The following is a 19,667-nucleotide window of genomic DNA, read 5'->3' on the forward strand; positions in this document are numbered from 1 at the left end:
AAGATAAGTTTTGATAAACCATTTTCAAACAAAAATATACTTTTCTACGAAGCAACAATTGACAACTCCTCTTTGCATGTTTAAAATTTGTGTATATGTCAAAAACATAAATTTTAAAATACGTTTTGAAGTTGGTTGTCCACCTGACGAATACCTGTTTAGGCTGGGAAATAGCCCTCTAAGTGAGGTTCAAGACACACTTCTAGACGAGTGGCGGGTTCTATATATTCGGGTGACCGAGTAGCCTTCGTGGACCCTCGAGAATAAATATAGCTGGCCTAGTCCCATACGAGTGCTTGCGGTCCCCCTCATCTGAATCTTCTTTTTGTTTTATCGAAGTTTTGGGACAAGGCACTCATGTTACTTTTCCTTTCTTTCAGGATTTCTCCGCGATTTTTGAGGATTTTCTTTTACTCGAGTCTTTTCTCGTTGATTCTCTCGAGTTTCTCCACTTTTCATCGGGTTTCCTGGACGACGTTTCTTTCGGACTTTGCTTTTTGAAATGCATTTATGTTTGCTATACTTAAGGACGTTTGTTATACTTAAGGAACAGCGGATCTCACGGGTGTACAGGTTTGCTTTACATTTTATAGTAATTAATTTTCCTGTTTCTATCTGCTACTGCTCTTCTTATACAACATGTTATAACATTTCTGTTTCTACCTGCTAGCGTACCGTACAGCATGTTATATTATTTTTATTTCTACTTGTTACTGTCCTTCTTGTATAGCATGTTATACTGCTCTTGTTTTGTCTACTACTGTTCCACGTGCATTCTATTGTTTGTTCCTGCATCGCACACTATACATTATATAACTTCAAACATGTTTCCTTTTTGTATAGGATGTTTAGAGGACTACAACCATAGGGCCGTTTGATTTAACACTATAACTAGACACCCTAGAAAACTTAAACTCGTCATGTCGGGGAGCTTGGAGCTAGCGCGGTGGGCAGCACGGCCATCTTCAACAGCAGAACATGTCTTCCCCAGCAAAATCATCCCTTTTCTTAGAAATTAAACAACAATCCATAAGATTTCGAGGTTGTCTGTCTAGCGCAACATAAGTCCTCCACCTTTTCTTTAGGCATTCGTATAGCTCTGCTGTACGATTTAAGCACTAACTCGTTCTAGGTTCCGAGGTTGTCGTCCGATACGACGTAAACCCTCATATCTTCTAGGCAATTTGTGTGACCCTGTCATGCAAATATAAGCCCTAATTAAATAAAATTGGCGGGATGAAACATTTTAATAATCTCTTCTCATAACTGGAGCCGAATCGTAGGATAGACTGGGAAGTCACTGAGGTTCTCCTCAGGATCCGTGGCCTCCCCCAGTTTCTCTTCATTTGGATTCCTCAATAATGTTCCAGATTCGAGTTTTTCCCCTTTCACACTTTTTCGTCCGATTTTGTTGAAAAGTCTTATCCTTTTGACCTCTTTGAAGATAATATTCCCTGATTTTTATCGAGAGTTTTCTCAGGTAACTTTGTTCCACCGCGGGAAAACTTGGAAAAAAAAAAGAATAGGTAAATAGCAAAAAATTTAGTCAAATTTCAATAGTGTACTAAAGTTAAAAGTTAGAAGTATTTTATTTTTTGAAACCTCTCTTCATTTGAACCATTAGATTTTATGAATTTGGGTAAATTGGGCCTCAAACTTTCAAACTTGTCCTTTGCTTTGAACAAGTAATTTATTTAGAGTATCATTTTAGATTTTATAAATATGTGTGTTTTTTTTTTTTTTATATTTTTTTAAAAATATATATATATATATATATATATATATATATATATATACACGTAAATTAAAACGTCCTTCCGAAGCGGGCGATGGGATTTCAATTCCGGCTGCCGACAGCTTCCTACGGACGACCCCAACACAACCTCTTTTTTTTAGTGCCGACACCACCACCACAACTACATAACCACAATCAGCATCTCAAACAACAGCCACCACCAAGAGCATAGAACCCACAGCTAGCATCCCAAACAACAGCCACCACCACACCCATAGAATCCACAACCACATCACAGCACAGCCAACATCCCAAACAATAGCCAGCACACCAATCATAGAACCAGACACACCAATCGAAAAACAAATCAAAAAATGAAACCACCCCAATTGACAATCAATCGAAAAAATAATCAAAAGACCACTAACTGAAAAACCAACAAAAATGGGTCAATCACTCGAGAACCAACAAGAGAACAACTAATCCCAAAATTTTAATGCTAGAGAGAAGTTTGAAGAGAACACCAAATGTTGAAGGAGAGGAAATGATCCAACCAAACAAGAGACACCGATCACGGACCAGACAAAAGGAAGTGACCGGGAGGAAGAAGCTCGATGCAATAATGAGAGAGAGGCAGAGGCTTGGCCGCAAGGGGGTAAGGTAGTGATAGGAGATGGTAATGGGGCCAGCTGTATAATAAGAAAAGCGGGTCGCGTCCACTGAACTTTGCGACGCGTTACAAGAAAACACTGAAACCAAACAAAAAAATGTCATCGCGGTTTGGGGATGTGCTGCTCGAAATAAGAAGCCCCAAACAAGGTCGTAGTCTTGATCAAATTTGCACCAAAAAAAAGAAATTTTTTCAATAAAAACAATAAAGCCTTTTTAGTTCTAGAACTTCCAAACATATACGTAGATGAAGGCAAATATTTGTTTGTATGAAATTTTTGAAGGGGAAAAAACAATATCACCCTAGGCAAATATTTGTTTGTATGAAATTTTTGAAGGGGAAAAAACAATATCACCCTATCGGATTTAAATTTGTCCATGGTGATGTGAGGAACTTGTAGAACTGGTGATTTTTCAACAACACCAAGAGTTATAAAGGTGAGAAAGAATAAGAAAAGGTTTTGGCAAAAGAAAAAAAGCTAAGAAAATTGTTATTCGTCAAGGTTTGAGAGTTCAAATTACAAAAAAAAAAAAATCCATGTGTCAAAATAACCCCTTGAACATCATATTTACAAAGCTTTGAGCACTATAGGGACGGTTATAAACCAAACTTATGCATGAAAAGGTGTACCTCACTTTCAAAAAATTATAAAAGTGTTACTTTTGATGTGATATTAGAGATTTGAGTGATAAGTGTGTAAATATGAAAATTTAGGTGTGAGATATGAAAATACAAAAGAATTGTGTTATGTACACAAATTTTCCAAGAAAATAAATATATCAATACATAATCCATTAAAAGCATGTGGACACAATGAATAAGATCTCGGTTGGCACATATGGAAGGTTTCTTAATGGATACCTTAAAAACTTCTACGGCCAAGTACTCAAGGTTACCGACAAATTGGAGAAATTATCGACCTTTTTCTATAACCCGGACAAGGGCCCCAAAGGTTAGAACGAGTGATAGTTATGTTAAGGTGAACACCTTTTAAAGTGAAGACGCGACGGCTTTAAAAAAAAAAATTAAAAGGTGGAGGTGGGTCAAGTGGCCAAGAGTCATCCATTAGAGTTTAAGCTACACTAAAATCTTTAAAAAGAGAGTTCTCACACAAGAGAATTCCATTAAGTTCCCCATTATATCCCTTTTAGAATTCTAAAAAGAAACCCAAATGTAGGATGATATACTAAACAAAATCAAGCAAAAAAACGAAAACTCTATATGGGAATTTATCCCAAGCCTCTGGGCTCTCATCTTTGGGTTTAAGACATTAATTCTCTTAAATGAATTCACCAAATCAGTCAATGGGTTGACCAAAACCGTCGGCAAGTTGACCAAACTCATTAGTCGACCCAACGTTAGCAAGACAAACCCACATGTTAGTCAATCGAAGTGCGCAAAGATTTCATATGACCTTCTAAATTGTTTGTTGTCAAGTAAATTTGTGCTTGTTGTGAAGGCACAAATTTATTCAGATCGAGTAACTTTAGCCTCTTATAGGTTCATCAACGTCCATTTTTAGATTAAAAAAATTATGTTTGATGAATTGTGGATATGACATTTTGCAAACTTACGATACAATATTATTTATCAAAAATGAAAATTAAATCATAATTGGAAAATGTATAAATTTTGAGCCATTAAATAAGAATTCTAAAAAGTTAAACCAAGCAGGAAAATTTAATCTCGCATTGTGAGGAGATGCATTCCGTGTTAACATTTCGCTCATCTTATTGGGGCCCAAATAAAAAAGAAACAGTGAGTTATTGTTTACAATGTTAAACTAAACTATTGGAAATTAAAATGCATGTTTGTCTTTCTTTTTCCTAAAGCAAAATCAATTCCTTTATACCAAATAAACATCGTGCAACAATTTTATTGTCAATAAAATTAAATAAACCGGCTAAAATAAAATCAAAATAAACAAAGACTGCTTGCCTTGTCTTGCACAAAAGGCTTCAGATAATCACTTAATGTTATGCTAGTAATCTGGATAAAGAGAAAACATAAGCTTGGTGATTGAATGATAGTAGTTCATAATAAAGTATTTAAAAGAATGCTTGCTGTAAAAAGCTTAGATAAACAAGCTGAAAGAAGTCATAGAATCGAACATAACAAATATATATTTATGCTATTTTCAAAATGACTTGGTTGATATTCAGAATAATGCGGAATAAAGCGGAACAAAAAAACATTTTTCATTAATATGAGAGGGGGTATAAAACACTTACACGAATTCTATAACAGAAAAGATAATAAAAAGAAAATAATATGAAAGGTAAGCCATATCACTTAATATCTCCAATTAATAAATGCATATTAATTATTCGGAGCTAAGGAAATTGCATAAAATAAAAAAGTCAAAAATAGGAAGGGAAACAACACCTAATCCAAGGAAATAAATATAAAATAGTAAAGGAAATAACTCATAATCTAAGAAAATAATTTATTCCTCATAATTTTTCACAGGAATAAATTATTTCTTAATATAACTTCTAACACTCTTCCTCAGGTTGAAACAAAGTTGAAAATCATATTCAACATGGATTTGAAAATATCAAACAATGAGCGAGCAATATCCTGTGAAGTAACTTAAAGTCTTCATGTCGTACTTTGATTGTCATTGACTTCAATTCATGCAGTGTCTATAGGTATGTAAAAGACTTCTACAGGTAATATTGTAGGTCAGTTTGTAGGGAAGTAGACAATTGTGGTTGTCTTTTAACTGCAGTTTCTGCAGTATCTATAGGTAGACAACGCTCTTACAGGTAACATGGCAAGGAGTTCGCAGGAAAAGTTGACTTCTAGTTGGCTACGGTTGTCTTTGACTACAGTTCCTGCTGTGTCTGTAGGTAGGCAGAAGTCTCCTACAGGTAATGTTGCAAAGAAGTAGACAACATGCAGAAAAAATAGACTTCTAATTGACCGCGATTGTCTTTGAATACAGTTCCTGCAGCGTTAGTAAGTAGCCAGAAGACTCCTGCAAGTAGTGTTATAGGGGAGTTTGCAGAGAAGTAGATAACCTACAAGAAAAAGCTACACGGTATGTCCTGCAAAGAAAAAATTAAAAAACAAAAAAAAAACTTCGGAGGGTTGCTAAGGAAAAAGCTCTAGAGGAGAGTCTGCTACAGGAAAAAGCTCTAGAGAAGGGTCTGCTGCAGAAAAAAGCTCTAGAGGAGGGTCTGCTGCAGGAAAAAGCTCCGAAGGAGGGTTTGCTACAATAAGAATTCTGGTGGACTTGATGCAGGAAAAATTTTTGGATGGCCTAATGCAGGAAAAATGTTTCGGAGGAGTGCCTGTTACAAGAAGAATTCTGGTGTAAAATCTGCTGCAGAAAAAGCTTCCAGAGGAAGGTTTGAAACAGGAAAAAACTCTGGAGGACGGCTTGATGCAGGAAAAATTTCGATGGAGAACCTGTTGCAGGAAAAACTCCGATAGCAAAGAAAAAATAGAGAAAGACCTGCATAGAGCTTTTTGGCAGCAGAGAAAAATGTAGACAAAGAAGGGCATGCGGTTGAAATTTTCATTCAATGATACATCCAGTCTCGCCTCTGTAATAAATTTCCTCAAATTATTTTGAAAGCAAACCAAAGATGAATTCCTCTATGACAAGCCTCCCTTTGTTTACACAATCCATGCATGTGAAATGGCGGATGATGCTACAGAGGTAGCTACTACAATTTGCAACCAACAAGAATATACGGCCTGTAAGAAGGTGCCAGTAAGGTCTGCAGGATAGCTTTCCAACCGGAAGAGATGATTTACGATTGTTAGGGACCTTCAAGGAAGAGGTCCAACTACTTGAAATCATGCAAGAAAAAAAACCTACTGAGGTAGATTCGACGGCATTAAAAAATTGTGGGAAGATCGGTAGGTGAAACCATGCATTGGTTGATGGCCAATGCCTCCAGGTTCACAGATCACAACTGGGATGGTGAGCTGGCCTCCATAAGTATAGCGGAGCATGCCACAATTATTAGATATCTAATTGAAGGCAAGCGAAAAAAAGCCCATGTTCATACCCTCAATAACAGGACTCAAGCCAGTCATTGGAGTTCCAATGCCTACGCCTGTGAACGAAATTTCAACAAGGGGGGTACCAAGAATCCTCAAGTCACCATACTTGGAGGCTAAACCTCCTATCACCTTCTATGACCCGTCATAGTGACCAACTTATCATTCCATCTCTTCATCCAGGCCCTCTCTTAAAGCCTCAAATATTAGAAGCTCAAGGCCTAGTTTTGAAGCAGCAGAGGTACTGGTAGTATCAGCCATGGCTGCAACTGCATTTGGAATTAGGAAATTTCTGACAATCCTAGAAAAGATATTTCTGACAAAACAAAATTTCATTAGGTTCTCCATTATCTCACTTTTACGGTACGAAAAAAATCTCCTCATGTAGGATGATATGTCAATCGACATTCAGCAGAAAGATGAAAGGTATAAAGATTTTATATGACCTTTTACTTGTTTATTGTCAGGTAAATTTTGCATGTTGTTAAGAAACCAGTTTATTTATATCGAACAAGTTTAACATATTATAGGTACATTATGATCCATGTTTTAGATAAAAAAATTTATATTTAATGAATTAGAGATAGGACATTCTCCAAACAAAAGATATAGTATTCTTCATTAAAAATGAAAATTAGATCATAATTGGATATTGTATGATTTTCGTGCCAATAAAAAAGATATTAAAAAAAAAACCAAACAAAAAAATTTAGCCGTAATTTGTGAAGAGAAACATTCCAAGTTGACAATTTGCTCATTTTATTGTAGCCCAAAAAAAAAAAGAAATGGTGAGTTGTTGTTTACAATGCTGAACAAAAATTATTGGAAATTAAATTGCATTTTTGTATTTTTTTCATGATAGAATTTTAATTCTATTATAGCAGATAGTCAGTACGATTAAAATTACTAGTGGAAATAAAATTAAAAGAAATAGAGATTGCTTGCCTTTTCTTGCACAAGGGACATCAGATAATCATTTAATGGTGTGACAGTAGTCTGAACAGAGTAAAAATAAGATTGGTGATTAAATGATTGAAGTAGTTCAACTAACACTTGCTATAAAAAACTTAGATAAACAAACTGAAAGAAGTCAAAAAGTCAAGCATAGCATATACATCAAGATGCCATTTTCAAAATGTCTTTACAATGTCTTAGTCTTGATCAAATTTGCATAGAAAGAAAATTTTTCAGTAAGATTATAACAATAAACCCTTAGTTCTAGAACTTCTGAATACACAAATAGATGAAAGAGAAGGCATGTTTGTATAAAATTTTTAAAAGGGAAAAAAAACAAAGGCATATTGTCGGATGTAAATTTATCCAAGGTGATGTGCAGAACTTGTAGAACGGTGATTTTTCAATGATACCAAGGGTTAGCGAGGTGAGAAAGAAGAAGAAAAGGATTTGGCAAAAGAAAAATATTAGAGTTCAAAGGACTATAAATTTCAAACGTCAAAATGCCTCCTTTAACATCTTATTTATAAAGCTTTGAGCATTATAGGGACAGCTATAAAATAAAAGTATGCATGAAAAGGTGTATTGCACTTTTAAAAAATGATAAAAGTGCTAGTTTTAATGTGACAATAGAGATTTGAGTGCTATGTGTGTAAATATGAAAGTTTAGGTGTGAGATATGTAAATCCATAAGAATTAAGAATAAGTATGTAAATTTTCCAGGAAAATACAAATATAAATACATGATTTGACCATTAGAAGCATGTGGAGATAGTGAATAAAATTTTGGCGGAAACATATGGAAGGTTTTCTTGATGGATACCTTGGAAACTTCTACAACTAAGTAGTCAAGGTCACCAACTAATTGGAAGAAATCACCAAGTTTGTTCTATAAACTGGACAAGGACCCCCTAGGGTGGAGCAAGTGACCTTTAGGCTAAGGTGAACACCTTCTAAGCTAAAGAAGTGGCAACTTTGAAGAAAAAAATTAAAAAAGGTTGAGGCGGTTTAGGTGGCCAAGCGTCAACCATTAGAGTTTAAGCAAGGCTAAAATCCTTTAAAAGAAAGTTCTCACAAATGAGAATTCCATTGAGTTCCCAATTATATCCCTTTTAGTGTTCGGAAAAGAAAGCCAAATGTAGAATGATATACCAAATGAAATATTGCAAAGAGATGAAAGCACTATATAGGAATTTCTCCCAAGTTTCTAAGCTCTCATCTTTGAATTTAAGGCATTAATTCTCCTAAATGAATTGACCAAACCTATCAACAAGTTGACCAAACCCATCAGTCGACCCAACATTAGCAAGACAACTAGCCACATGTTAGTCAGTAGAAGTGTGCAAAGATTTTACATGATCTTTTAAATTGTTTATTGTCAAGTAAATTTGTTCATGCTGTCAAGGCACCAATTTATTCAGATCGAGTAATTTTAGCCTATTATAGTTTCATCAAGGTCCATGATTTAGATAAAAAAAATTATGTTTAATGAATTTGGGATATGACATTTTGCAAATCTAAGATATAGTATTTTTCATTAAAAATAAAAATTAAATCATAATTGGATAGTGTATAAATTTTGAGCCAATAAATAAGAATTCTAAGAAATTAAACCAAGCACAAAAATTTAACCGCATTTTGTGAAGAGATGCCTTCCAAGTAGACATTTTGCTCATTTTACTGTCGCCCAAACAGCGCAAGGAATGGTGTATTGTTGTTACAATGTTAAATTAAAATTATTGGCAATTAAAATACATTTTTTCTTTTTTTTTTCCTAAAGGAAATTTGATTCTGTTATAACAGTTGTAACATCGTGTGATAGTTTTATTGTTTTCAACAATAAAAAAACTGGTTGAAATAACATCAAAAGAAACAGAGATTGCTTGCCTTGTCTTGCATAGGAAACTTCAAATAATCACGTACTGGTATGCTAGTAATCTGGATAACAAGAAAACATTAGCTTGGTGATTGAATGACAGAAGCAGTTTAGAAGAAAATATTTTAAATGAACAATTTGTTTTAGAAAGCTTTAATAAACAAGCTGAAAGAAGTCAAAAAATCAAACAAAATAGATATATATTTATGCTATTTTCAAAATGCCTTAATAAAATCTGAGCCTTGATCAAATTTACACAGAAGAAAAAAAATTTTTCGTTAAGTTCAAACTAATAAAATCTTCTTTTGTAATAACAACCTGTTAATTAAAATTATTATTAACAACATAATTAAAAAAAACAAATTCACAGGTGTCGTTCGAGCATCACTTCTACCGCCCGCGGGAAGTATAGAGAGCTTATCCCCCTCATCTCTTTCCCATTCGAAACACGGCAGAGGAAACGAGAGAGCCGTGAGAGAGACAGAGAGAGTGTCAGCAACAGAAGAACAGAGAAGAAGGGAAAAGAAGAGGAGGAAAAGGAAGGACGAGGAGAAAGGAGAAGGTGTTGAAGCTAAAGAAAAATAAAAGGAGTGATCGCATACCTCTTCCGTAGCTGTGCGAGGCCTTTTCGCATTCGAAAGACGCTCGATCGAGCACCTGAGGGCTCGAGTGGTTCTGTCTAGTGCCGCAAGCCGCAAGTGAAAGGAAGAGGAAGAAGAAGAAGCTTGATTGGGAAACTGGAGGACTCGAGCTGCTCACCCGAGCCTTCCTCTTGTACCTTCGACGAACCATCAGTCTTGCGAGCGTAGAAGGGAAGGGAGGTGAAGGCGAAACTCTTCTCCATGCACCCTCGACCGAGCAAACGGAGAAAGGGTAGGGTTACCTTGCCCTAATTTTTGCATGGAAAGGAGGGAAGGCAGTGAGCGGCGCAGGGAAGCATTCCTCGCGCATCGTCGACGGGTCTTGGTTAAGAAAAAGGGAAGGGAAGGCTGAGCGTTTTTATCCTTGCCGAGCGGATCTTTTCGCATTCGAAGCTCGAGCAACGAAAATGTTTGTCCGGACTCGGGCACATGCGGACTCCACTATGGTGCATAAAAAAATATATTAAAGTGAACTCTAAATTTAACAATAACTCTAAAATAATTCAAAAAAATCTCAAAATAACTTCTACGCCTTTACTTCAATAACTCAAAAATAATATCACAAAGTTTATTTCCCGAGACTTAGGATTTAAGTACACATTATAAAGATATCCTTTTATGTATAAGAAAATAAGTGAGTAATATTTGAGATACATTGATTATGTATGAGTTGCAATGTAATAATATATGTGGACTACATGACTAGGGTATTACTGATAGTACTTGCGAAGATTTTCTGCATTCCAAGTCCGGAACAAGATTTTCCCATCTGAATCCTTGAGCTTAAAGGTTCCTAGCTTGATCATGGCAGCCACAATATATGGGTCTTCCCAGAGAGGTGATAGTTTATTGCGTTGGGGACCATGGTCGGCGGCTTCAATACTACGCAAGATCAAGTCACCAAGGGAAATAGGTCGAGGCTTGACTCTCCGGTTGAAGGGGCGAGCAACTCTTTGGCGGTAGGAAGCAGCTCTAAGATGGGTCACATCGCGTGATTCTGGGAGGAGATCCAAATGTTGTCGGAGATTTTCCTCGTTGTTATCTCAGTTGAAAGTCTTAACTCGTGGGTTTGGAACTCCGATATCAACTAGGATAACAGACTCAGTTCCGATACACAAGTTATATGGAGTTTCCCTGATTGGAGTTTGCGCGGTGGTGCGATAGGTCCAAAGGAAATTGTGCAGCTCTTCTACCCACTGCCCCCAACCTTCTCAAGACGAGTCTTCAACCCCTTGAGCACTGTCTGATTTGTCACCTTTGTCTGACCATTTATTTGGGGATGCGTCACAGCAGTGTGCACCAACTGAATTTGAAGATCCTTGCAAGATGATGTGAATTTCCTTCCAATGAATTGAGTCTCATTATCTGTGATAATCTTCGCGGGGAGCCTAAAGCGACATATGATATTTTTACAGACAAATTATTTTGGCATTTGCTTCTGTAATCTTAGCAAGCGGCTCTGCTTCTACCTATTTGGTGAAGTAGTCGGCAGCTAAGATGATGAAATTTCGTTGTCCAGTAGCTGTCAGAAATGGCCCTATGATACCTACCCCACATTGAGCGAAAGTCCAATGACTTAGAAAAGAAGTGAGTTCCACTGGCGGTGTATGTGTAAGATTCAAGTGTAGTTGGTAGTTCTTGCATTTTTGCACAAATTCTAATGCATCTTGCTTGATCGTGGGCCAATAGAAGACTTGCCTCATTATTTTAAGAGCAAGTGTTCTGCCACCAAGATGTTCCTCACATATTCCGAAATGAACTTCTCGCAGAGCGTAATCAGCTTCAGATGAAGGAAGACACTTGAGATATGGACCTACAAATGTCTTCTTGTACAGTTCATCCCCTATAAGGATGAAGTTGGCAGAAGTATAAGGATGATTTTGGCAGCCATGTGTCGGATACGAATGGATGTAGTAGCATCATCTAACACTGTTCCGTCTCGAAGGAAGGAGATGATAGAATCCATCTAAGATGGCTCCCTTGGGTCATTTATAGACAGTATCTCCCATGGGACATGGATGCTAAGAAAATGTATCTCCTCAATATACCTTCTTTTATAGAGATCTCCAGTTGTTAAAGTTGCAAGCTTGGAGAGGGCATCAGCTCGGGTGTTATGCTTCCGAAGTATATGAATGAGCTGGCATGTTGCTGGCATGTTTCAATTTGTTTCAATTTGGGCGAGAAGTGTTTTTACCATACCGAGATACTGCTGATGCGCGTCAAATTATCCTTCTACTTGGGAAGCAATGAGTTGAGAATTAATGTAGATAATCATGTTTCGTACTTCAAAGTTGATGACAAGCTTTAATCCGGCGACAAGTGATTCATATTCAGCAACATTATTTGTGGCTAGGAATTTCAAACAAAGTTCGTACCCCAAATGTATTTCTTTGGGGAGATGAGTAGTATTCCTGCACCAACTCCTGAGTTTCCAGATGCTCCGTCTACGTATAGTGTCCACTGAGGTGACCGTGGAAGATAAGAGGGTGGTTCATCAATAATAGGCACTGTACATTCTACCACAAAGTCGGCCCTGAGTTTCCAGATGCTCCGTCTACATATAGTGTCCACTGAGGTGGCTGTGGAAGAGAATAGGGTGATTCATGAGAGGTAGACATTGTACATTCTACCACAAAGTCGGCCAACACCTGTGATTTGATGTTTGGTCGTTGTAAATAGTGGATGTCAAATTCTCCTAATTCTACTGACCATTTAACTAATCTTCCCGATGCTTCTGGTTTTCGTAGGATACATTCAAAGGGAGTTGTGTGTAAACGCCAATAGTGTGAGCCTGAAAATACGGACGAAGTCTCCTTGCTAAGAATACCAAGGCTAGTGCAGTCTTGTCCGCCAACGGATAGCGATTTTCTGTATCAAAGAGAATCTTGTTAACATAGTATATTAGTTTCTCGACTGAATTTTCCATCCTGACAAGCACGGTCCTTAATGCATGAGGTGAAATAGCCAAATAGATATGTAACATCTCTCCTTGCATAGGCTTTAAGAGGAGGGGCGGTGAAGCCAAATATGTCTTGAGTTGCTCAAAAGCAAGTGACAGTCCTCTGTCCACCCAAAACCAGTGTTTTGAGCGACCAGAGGAAAATATGTTGAGATTTTCATACCTATTTTACATTGTTTTTGATGATATTGCACTTTAAATAAAGGTATTTTTAATGTTTTGTTGCAGGAATGATGAATTAGGGTCACTGAAGCAAAAAGATGCAAAAATGAGCGAATTTGGAGCGAAAAGGACCAAAATGTGAAGAATTGAACTAGGGCGCCGACGGCGAGATTTCCCAAGACTCCAGAATTAATTCATTAAGAAGGTCCGCCAACGACGCCCTAGAGGCCGCCGACGGCGAGCTCGGCGGCCCAATCAAGCTTTGGATAAGGCCAAATTTTGGAGGGATGTTTAGGCAACTCTTGGGAAAGCTCATCAACAACTTTAAAAAACTATTTTGGCCGAAAATTAGAGAAGAAGGAAGGAGCATGGAGGTTAGAAATGTTCCAATAATGTGTAAAATTGTGAAAAATTCTTCGAGAGGTTGTAAGAGTGGAGGGAAAGTGAGAGATTTTTTATTCATTGCTGCTTCGAAGAGGAGTTTTGTGTGTTGTAAAGAAAGGAAGAGATTTAGAGGAACTTCGAGGAGTTTTCTTGGGGAGAAATTTAGAGATAAGTTATTTACTTGTTGTGGTTTGTATGACTTTGATTTTATATATGAATTCGGAGTTTTGTTGTGTTTTCCTCATGAGATCTGAGTAGTTTTCTCTGTCTTTCTCCTTGTCTCGAGATTTGTGAAATGGTGATTTGAATTGGTGAAGCCATCAAAATGTTTAAGAAATTGTGATGACCTTTTCACTTCGATCTTAATTTACTTTTAATCTGGCGAATTGATTTGTTAAAATATGTTGAGTTTTACAACTAAAGTGAAGATTACATCCAAGATTCAGAGAGGTCAAAGCCCTTGGAAGTTTAGGGTTTTAACATCTATCTTTGTTTTAAAATAGTTTATTTCTCAACTAAAAATAAAAAAAAAAGTTTTTTTTAATAATAAATACAATAAAAGAAATAAATATGTGGAATATAAGTCACTCCTGGAGAGCATTGAATGGGGAATGAAATATGCTCATGTATGAAAATGAAAATGAAATATTTTTTAAAAAGTTTATATTTAGACAATAACTCTCAAAAATGAAAAGTATAGTAGAAATAAATGATAGTGAAGAAAATAGTTTCTTTATTGTTTTTTTAGTGCTCGCAGCCTTTTTGGGGTCTGTTTGGGGCAGCTTATTTGGTGCGGTGGCGTTTTGAAAACGCAACTGGCGTGTTTGGGTAAATTGTGTTTTCAAAGCTTATGCGTTTTCAAAACGCTGAAAACAGTATTTTCACACCGCACATGTCTAGGTGCGGTGGCAGCTTTCTGGCCACGGTCTAGCTTTTCCAAAAAAATAAAAATTTATAATAGCTATCGTGCCTAGCTTATTAGCTGATTATTTTTAATCAGCTCATCAGCAGTTGCAGCTGCCCCAAACAGACCCTTAATGTCTATTTTATTTTTACAAAATATTTTAAAATGAGAATTACTATAATTTAAAAATATGTGCTCACTTATTAGTTTTAACTCAACCTTTAGTTGATAATATTTTACAAGAAAATAAGGTTTAATCTAGATGGACCACATAAAGTATATGTACAAACGTGAGTAGCGTAGATTGATAGGTATCATAGTTCATTTTTATTTTTTGTTGAATGTAAACATTTAAATATGAATAAATTGTTATAAATGCAAGTTTTATGGAATAAAATGGTTTTTTTGTGTTTTGGATTTTATTTTAATCCTAAAATGAAATTGTTAAATATATTTTTTTCATGTGACTGATAATTCTCGTCTTAGTATTTTCAAGTTCTTGAGTCATATCATGATATTTTAGTTTAAAAACTTTCAGACATACAGGTATATGAAAGAAAATCTTTAAATGTATGAAATGTTCAGAAGGAAAAAAAAGCAGTCATAATATCAAATCTAAATTTGTCCACGATGATGTGAGAAACTTGTAAAACCTGTGAGCTCTCAGCAATACCAACGGTTATAAAGCTGAGATAGAAGGGAAAAAGGATCTGGCAAAAAAATAGCCAAGAAAAATTGTATTCACCACTTATTTAGAGCTCAAAATATTATAAATTTCATGTGTTAAAATGCCCCTCAAATCTCTTATTTATAAATATTTAATTTTTTATGCACGGGAAATAAATAAATGAATACATGATCAAACTGCTACAGATAAGTGGATATAGTAAATAAGATTTTGGAGAGCACGTATGGAAGGTTATCTCAATGGACACCTAGGAGACTTCTAAGGCCAAGTACTCAAGGTCACCAACTGACTAGAGGAAATCATCAGACTCATTCTATAACCCAGGAAAGGGCCCCATAAATTTGAGTGCATGGCCTTTAAGCTAGTGTGAACACCTTCTAAGGTGAATAAGTGGGAGCTTTGAAAAAAAAAAGGTGGTGGTTCAGACGGCCAAGAGTCATCCATTAAAGTTTAAGCAAGACTAAAATCCTAGAAAAGATATTTCTGACAAAAGAGAATTCCATAAGGTTACCCATTATCTCCCTTTTATAGTTTAGAAAAGATCCCCAAATGTAGGATGATATACCAAATGAAATCCAGCAAAGAGATAAAAGCTTTATATGGGAATTTCTCCCAAATTTCGAAGATCTAATCTCTGAATTTAAGAAAATAGGTTGACCAAGCTTGTAGGTCGACCCAATGTTAATGTGCATCAGAAACACGTGAGTGTGAATCTCAAAGATATCTTACAAACAAAAACAAAGAAATACGACTAGGAGGGCCCACTGATGAAAAACTAAGAGACCCGCTAGCAGAAGACCAAAGGACCCCTGGCGAAAAACCAAGGGACCAATTTGACTAGGTGCACCCCCCTAAACTGAGGTTGGAGGCCGACCGGATGCGAGCCGTCTAGACCAAAGGTCGAAGCAAATCAAACCGAGTAGAGGCATCGACCCAACTCTCGGCAGTCGGCACAAACCAATTCAAAGGAAAAGCTCAGAATCGTCAACTACAACACAGACGCCCTCTGAGATTCTTCAAGGAGGGCCAAGGATCAATAACAATGAGATCCAAAAACATCCCAAAGGACCCTCTCATTGAGGTATGAGTGATTTATCGTATTACGATTATTTTCCTCTGTTTAATAGTCTGGCCTCATCCTATCAACCGAAGCACCTCATCCAGGGATCAAAAGTCCATAATGGGATAGTAGGCTGACGAAACCGATCATTGCCAACCCGAAGTCGTTCAAAGGTCTACCAACAATATCGGCTCAACATAGTCGAGCAGTCCTTATCAAACTCAAGCCTATTAAGCTCGACTATCCGAGCTAGAAGATAACTGAAATGTAAGCTTATACTTATAAAAATCTCAAAAAATAACTTGTACAGTGTACCTCATTCATCTACAAATAGGGGGATCATTTCATGAGAGAAGGCTAATCAAAATTTCATATTGTTGTGCATTTATCTCTATGTCTTGCTATATTTCTTGAGTGTGATTCATGGATAATTTCATATTCAACATTCTAAAAAGTGCGGTGAGCGTTGAGCATGCCAACAACAAGAAGAAACGTAGTGCATGAAGAATAAACTCACAATAGAGGCATTGCCAACATCGAGTGCACTAGGGTGTTTATGCAGCAACAAATCTAAGAGTTGAAAGACGAGTTAATGAATGTCATCAAAAAGGCATTGGCTAGAGGAAGGGAGCAAAACCCTGAATAGAAAGCGTCGGCTCCCAACGATTAAAAGTTACATTTGCTTAAATAAAAGGTAAGACATTCACAGTACCTCAACAGTGCTGGGTCGGCACCAATGGACAGAGAACGGTACAAGCTAACTAAGGCACCCAACCAGCCATGGAATACATTCTCTCAACAGATTATTGAAGTCGAGCCCCCGGAGAGAGTCATAGTTCCGCTACGGATTTCTAGAAAGGATCGAACTAAGATGGTGAACCACATTGCCTCCTTCAAATCGATCGTAGGTTTACTAAGGAAGACAGACGTGTTGAAGTGTCACTGTTTTTCACTATGCTAAGAGAGTTGGCCCTCGAGTGGTTTAACGGATTGTCACCGAGAGTAATCACGTCTTTCATAGGCTTTAAGTGAATTTTTATGGTGCAGTTTGAGAGCTCCCAGAAGCCATAGAAGAGTTTGATGGTCGTGATGCAGAACAGACAGTAACATGGCGAGATTCCATGCTCGTTCATCAACAGACTCCAAAAGGATATAATGGAGGTTCGGGATCTGGAACCCAAAGTAGCCCACGCCTCCCAAGCTCAAAGGTTGAATGAAGGGCCATTCCAGTATGTTCTAGTTTCCCAGTAACTAAAGACCCTCTTCGAGTTGTTAGAACTAGCCAACAACCATATATTGATAGAAAAATAAAATATCACCCCCGCTTCCGTCAGAACAGAATCCTCCACCTGCCACATACAAAAGATGTCCTCCAGGGACAATAGATGGAGACCAAGGGAAGATTCACATCCTTCCACTCCCCTGTGATCTGATGAAAACTGACCGCCCCAGGAAAATAGGGGAGTTGATAAAAGTTACATCCAAGGAGGTCAGGTTTGATACCCTCACTAGCGGTCGCCTCATTGCAACGAGCACTAGCTCGCTCATCATAAAGCATTGAAGAAGACTCAATTAAGAGTCTCGATGGTTGAAATAATAGATGTCATTGAGAACAATTAGTATTTCAAGAAACTATCATAGATGAACACCAAAGCTTTTCTCCGGAACCCGACGAAATATTGAGCATACCATAGATACCACGACCACGATACAGAGGAATGTTAACACTTTTGGAGCCTGGTCGAAGAGATGATCAAAGCTGGAAAACTCAAGGGGTTTCTGGCACTGAGAACAAGGACCCAGACGCAAGAGAAGGCTCCAGTTTGGGAAATTTCGGATGAACTTTTCATAGTGAACGCCATTCACATAACTAGAGTAGCACCAGCAATCTTTGGAGGAGGTGGAGATTCGTCCCGACGAGCCAATTTGAAGAGGCTTCAGTTGAGAGTATTGTGTGATGGTGCATTTGCTTTGAATTGCACCATGCATCCCCCCACTACATTCACCAATGTGGATCTGCCCCCCAAGGGGAATCCTTATAACAACATTATCGTCATTACTGCCTTAACAAGTAACTACCAGGTCGGTAGTATTTTGGTCGACATTGTAAGGTTAGTGAATATTTTGTTTAAGTAGGTGTTCAATGAGATGGGACATAAGGATGAACATCTAGCTGCACCAATCGGACCACTTTACAACTTTTCAGTCAAGAGAAAAGAAGCCTTAGGAATAATTGCTTTGGCGTTCATCTAGGGAGAATGTGAGAAGCAATTCACTTACGTAGAAGATTTCCTGGTGGTTGATTTGTCGTAACCTGCAACGCCATCTTCGGTGGAACCCAGATCCACGACTTCAAAACTGTGGTTTCAACATATCATGTTACAGTGAAGTTCTCTGGCGACGTGGAGATCATCACCGTTCGGAGCAATCTACAGTAGTCCCAGATTTGCTACATTCGGGCGGTCTAAAGCGTATAACACTAGTCAGTCGATCTTCAGAACTTGCCCGAAGGAGTTCTCGAGACCACCGAGATCACTCACTAAATTCATGCGACCAAAGAAGAGCACGATAATTTTGTTTTTCTGATAAGTGATTCTTTTGATGCAGGATCAAAGAACTTACTGATCCAAAACCTCCATAAACACTGAGTTTCCTTCAACTTGTCTTTCGCCGAGAAGCTAGGAATATTGGTCGATGTTGTTTGTCACCGGCTGAATGTTGATCATGACGCCCAGTTGATGAAGATGAGGTATTTGGCTTTGACCTTGGTCAAACCAATCCGCGAGGAGTTGCGGAAACTACAAGAGGTCTGCTACATCCTAGTGAAACGTGGTAATGGTGCAAGAGGCGAACGAACAACGGAGGATATATGTACCCTTCACCAACTTGAACTCTGTCTAACTGAAGGATACCCACCAGTTTTCAAGGATCGACGGGTTGGTGGACTCAACGACTGGTCACCCTGTGATGAGTTTCCTAGATGCCTTCTTTGGGTACCACCAAATTAATATGTACCCAGCCGATACAAAAAATACGGCATTTATAACAAGTGAGTCTGTATTTTGTTATGATGCAATGCATTATGGACTAGAAAATGAAAAAGGCAGCTTATCAGTGTCTTATGGATGTAATATTTTTTAAACAAAAGCATAAGAACATTGAAGTATATAGATATGATGTGTTAGTTAAAAGTAAATCAGTCAAATAACACATAAAGGATATCAAAGAAATATTTGAAACCCTTACAAAATATAATGTGAGATTAAATCCACTCAAGTGTACATTCGAGGAGCCAATAGGCAAATTCCTCGGCTATCTATTAACCACCGAAGGCATAAAGGTCAATCCAAGGAGAGTAGAGGCAATGATGGATATGTGTTCCCCATGGAATGCCAAAGAAGTACATAAGTTGATCGGTCAGATCGCAGCCTTAAGTCAGTTCATTTCCAAATCAGGATAGAATTGGGCAGTATTCTTTCAAATTATAAGAAAAGCAAAAAAATTTGAGTGGTTAGATGAATAAGAGCAAACATTCAAAAACCTGATAGATTCCTTAGCATTGCAACCACTTCTTCAGCGTCCAAGTCGAACAAGGAGTTCTTTTTATAATTGAGAGTCAG

The 19,667-nt window shown here is 37.4% G+C and overlaps 1 protein-coding gene across 7 annotated transcripts in view; it reads right to left on the reverse strand.

Moving 5' to 3' along the window:
* LOC110025267 (ubiquitin thioesterase otubain-like) overlaps window positions 1-19,667 on the reverse strand; it is a 92,242-nt gene that overhangs the window by 61,367 nt on the left and 11,208 nt on the right. For all 7 annotated transcript variants that reach the window (XM_020725652.1, XM_020725653.1, XM_020725655.1 and 4 more), the window contains exons 5-7: window positions 9,261-9,311; window positions 7,365-7,415; window positions 4,344-4,394 (exon numbers count right to left, since the gene is read on the reverse strand). In XM_020725652.1, the coding sequence (XP_020581311.1) occupies window positions 4,344-4,394; window positions 7,365-7,415; window positions 9,261-9,311 (153 nt within the window). The remainder of the gene's footprint in view (window positions 1-4,343; window positions 4,395-7,364; window positions 7,416-9,260; window positions 9,312-19,667) is intronic.

The sequence above is a fragment of the Phalaenopsis equestris genome, unplaced genomic scaffold (genome assembly GCF_001263595.1).
Source record: "Phalaenopsis equestris unplaced genomic scaffold, ASM126359v1 Scaffold000297, whole genome shotgun sequence".
Classification (NCBI taxonomy): domain Eukaryota; kingdom Viridiplantae; phylum Streptophyta; class Magnoliopsida; order Asparagales; family Orchidaceae; genus Phalaenopsis; species Phalaenopsis equestris.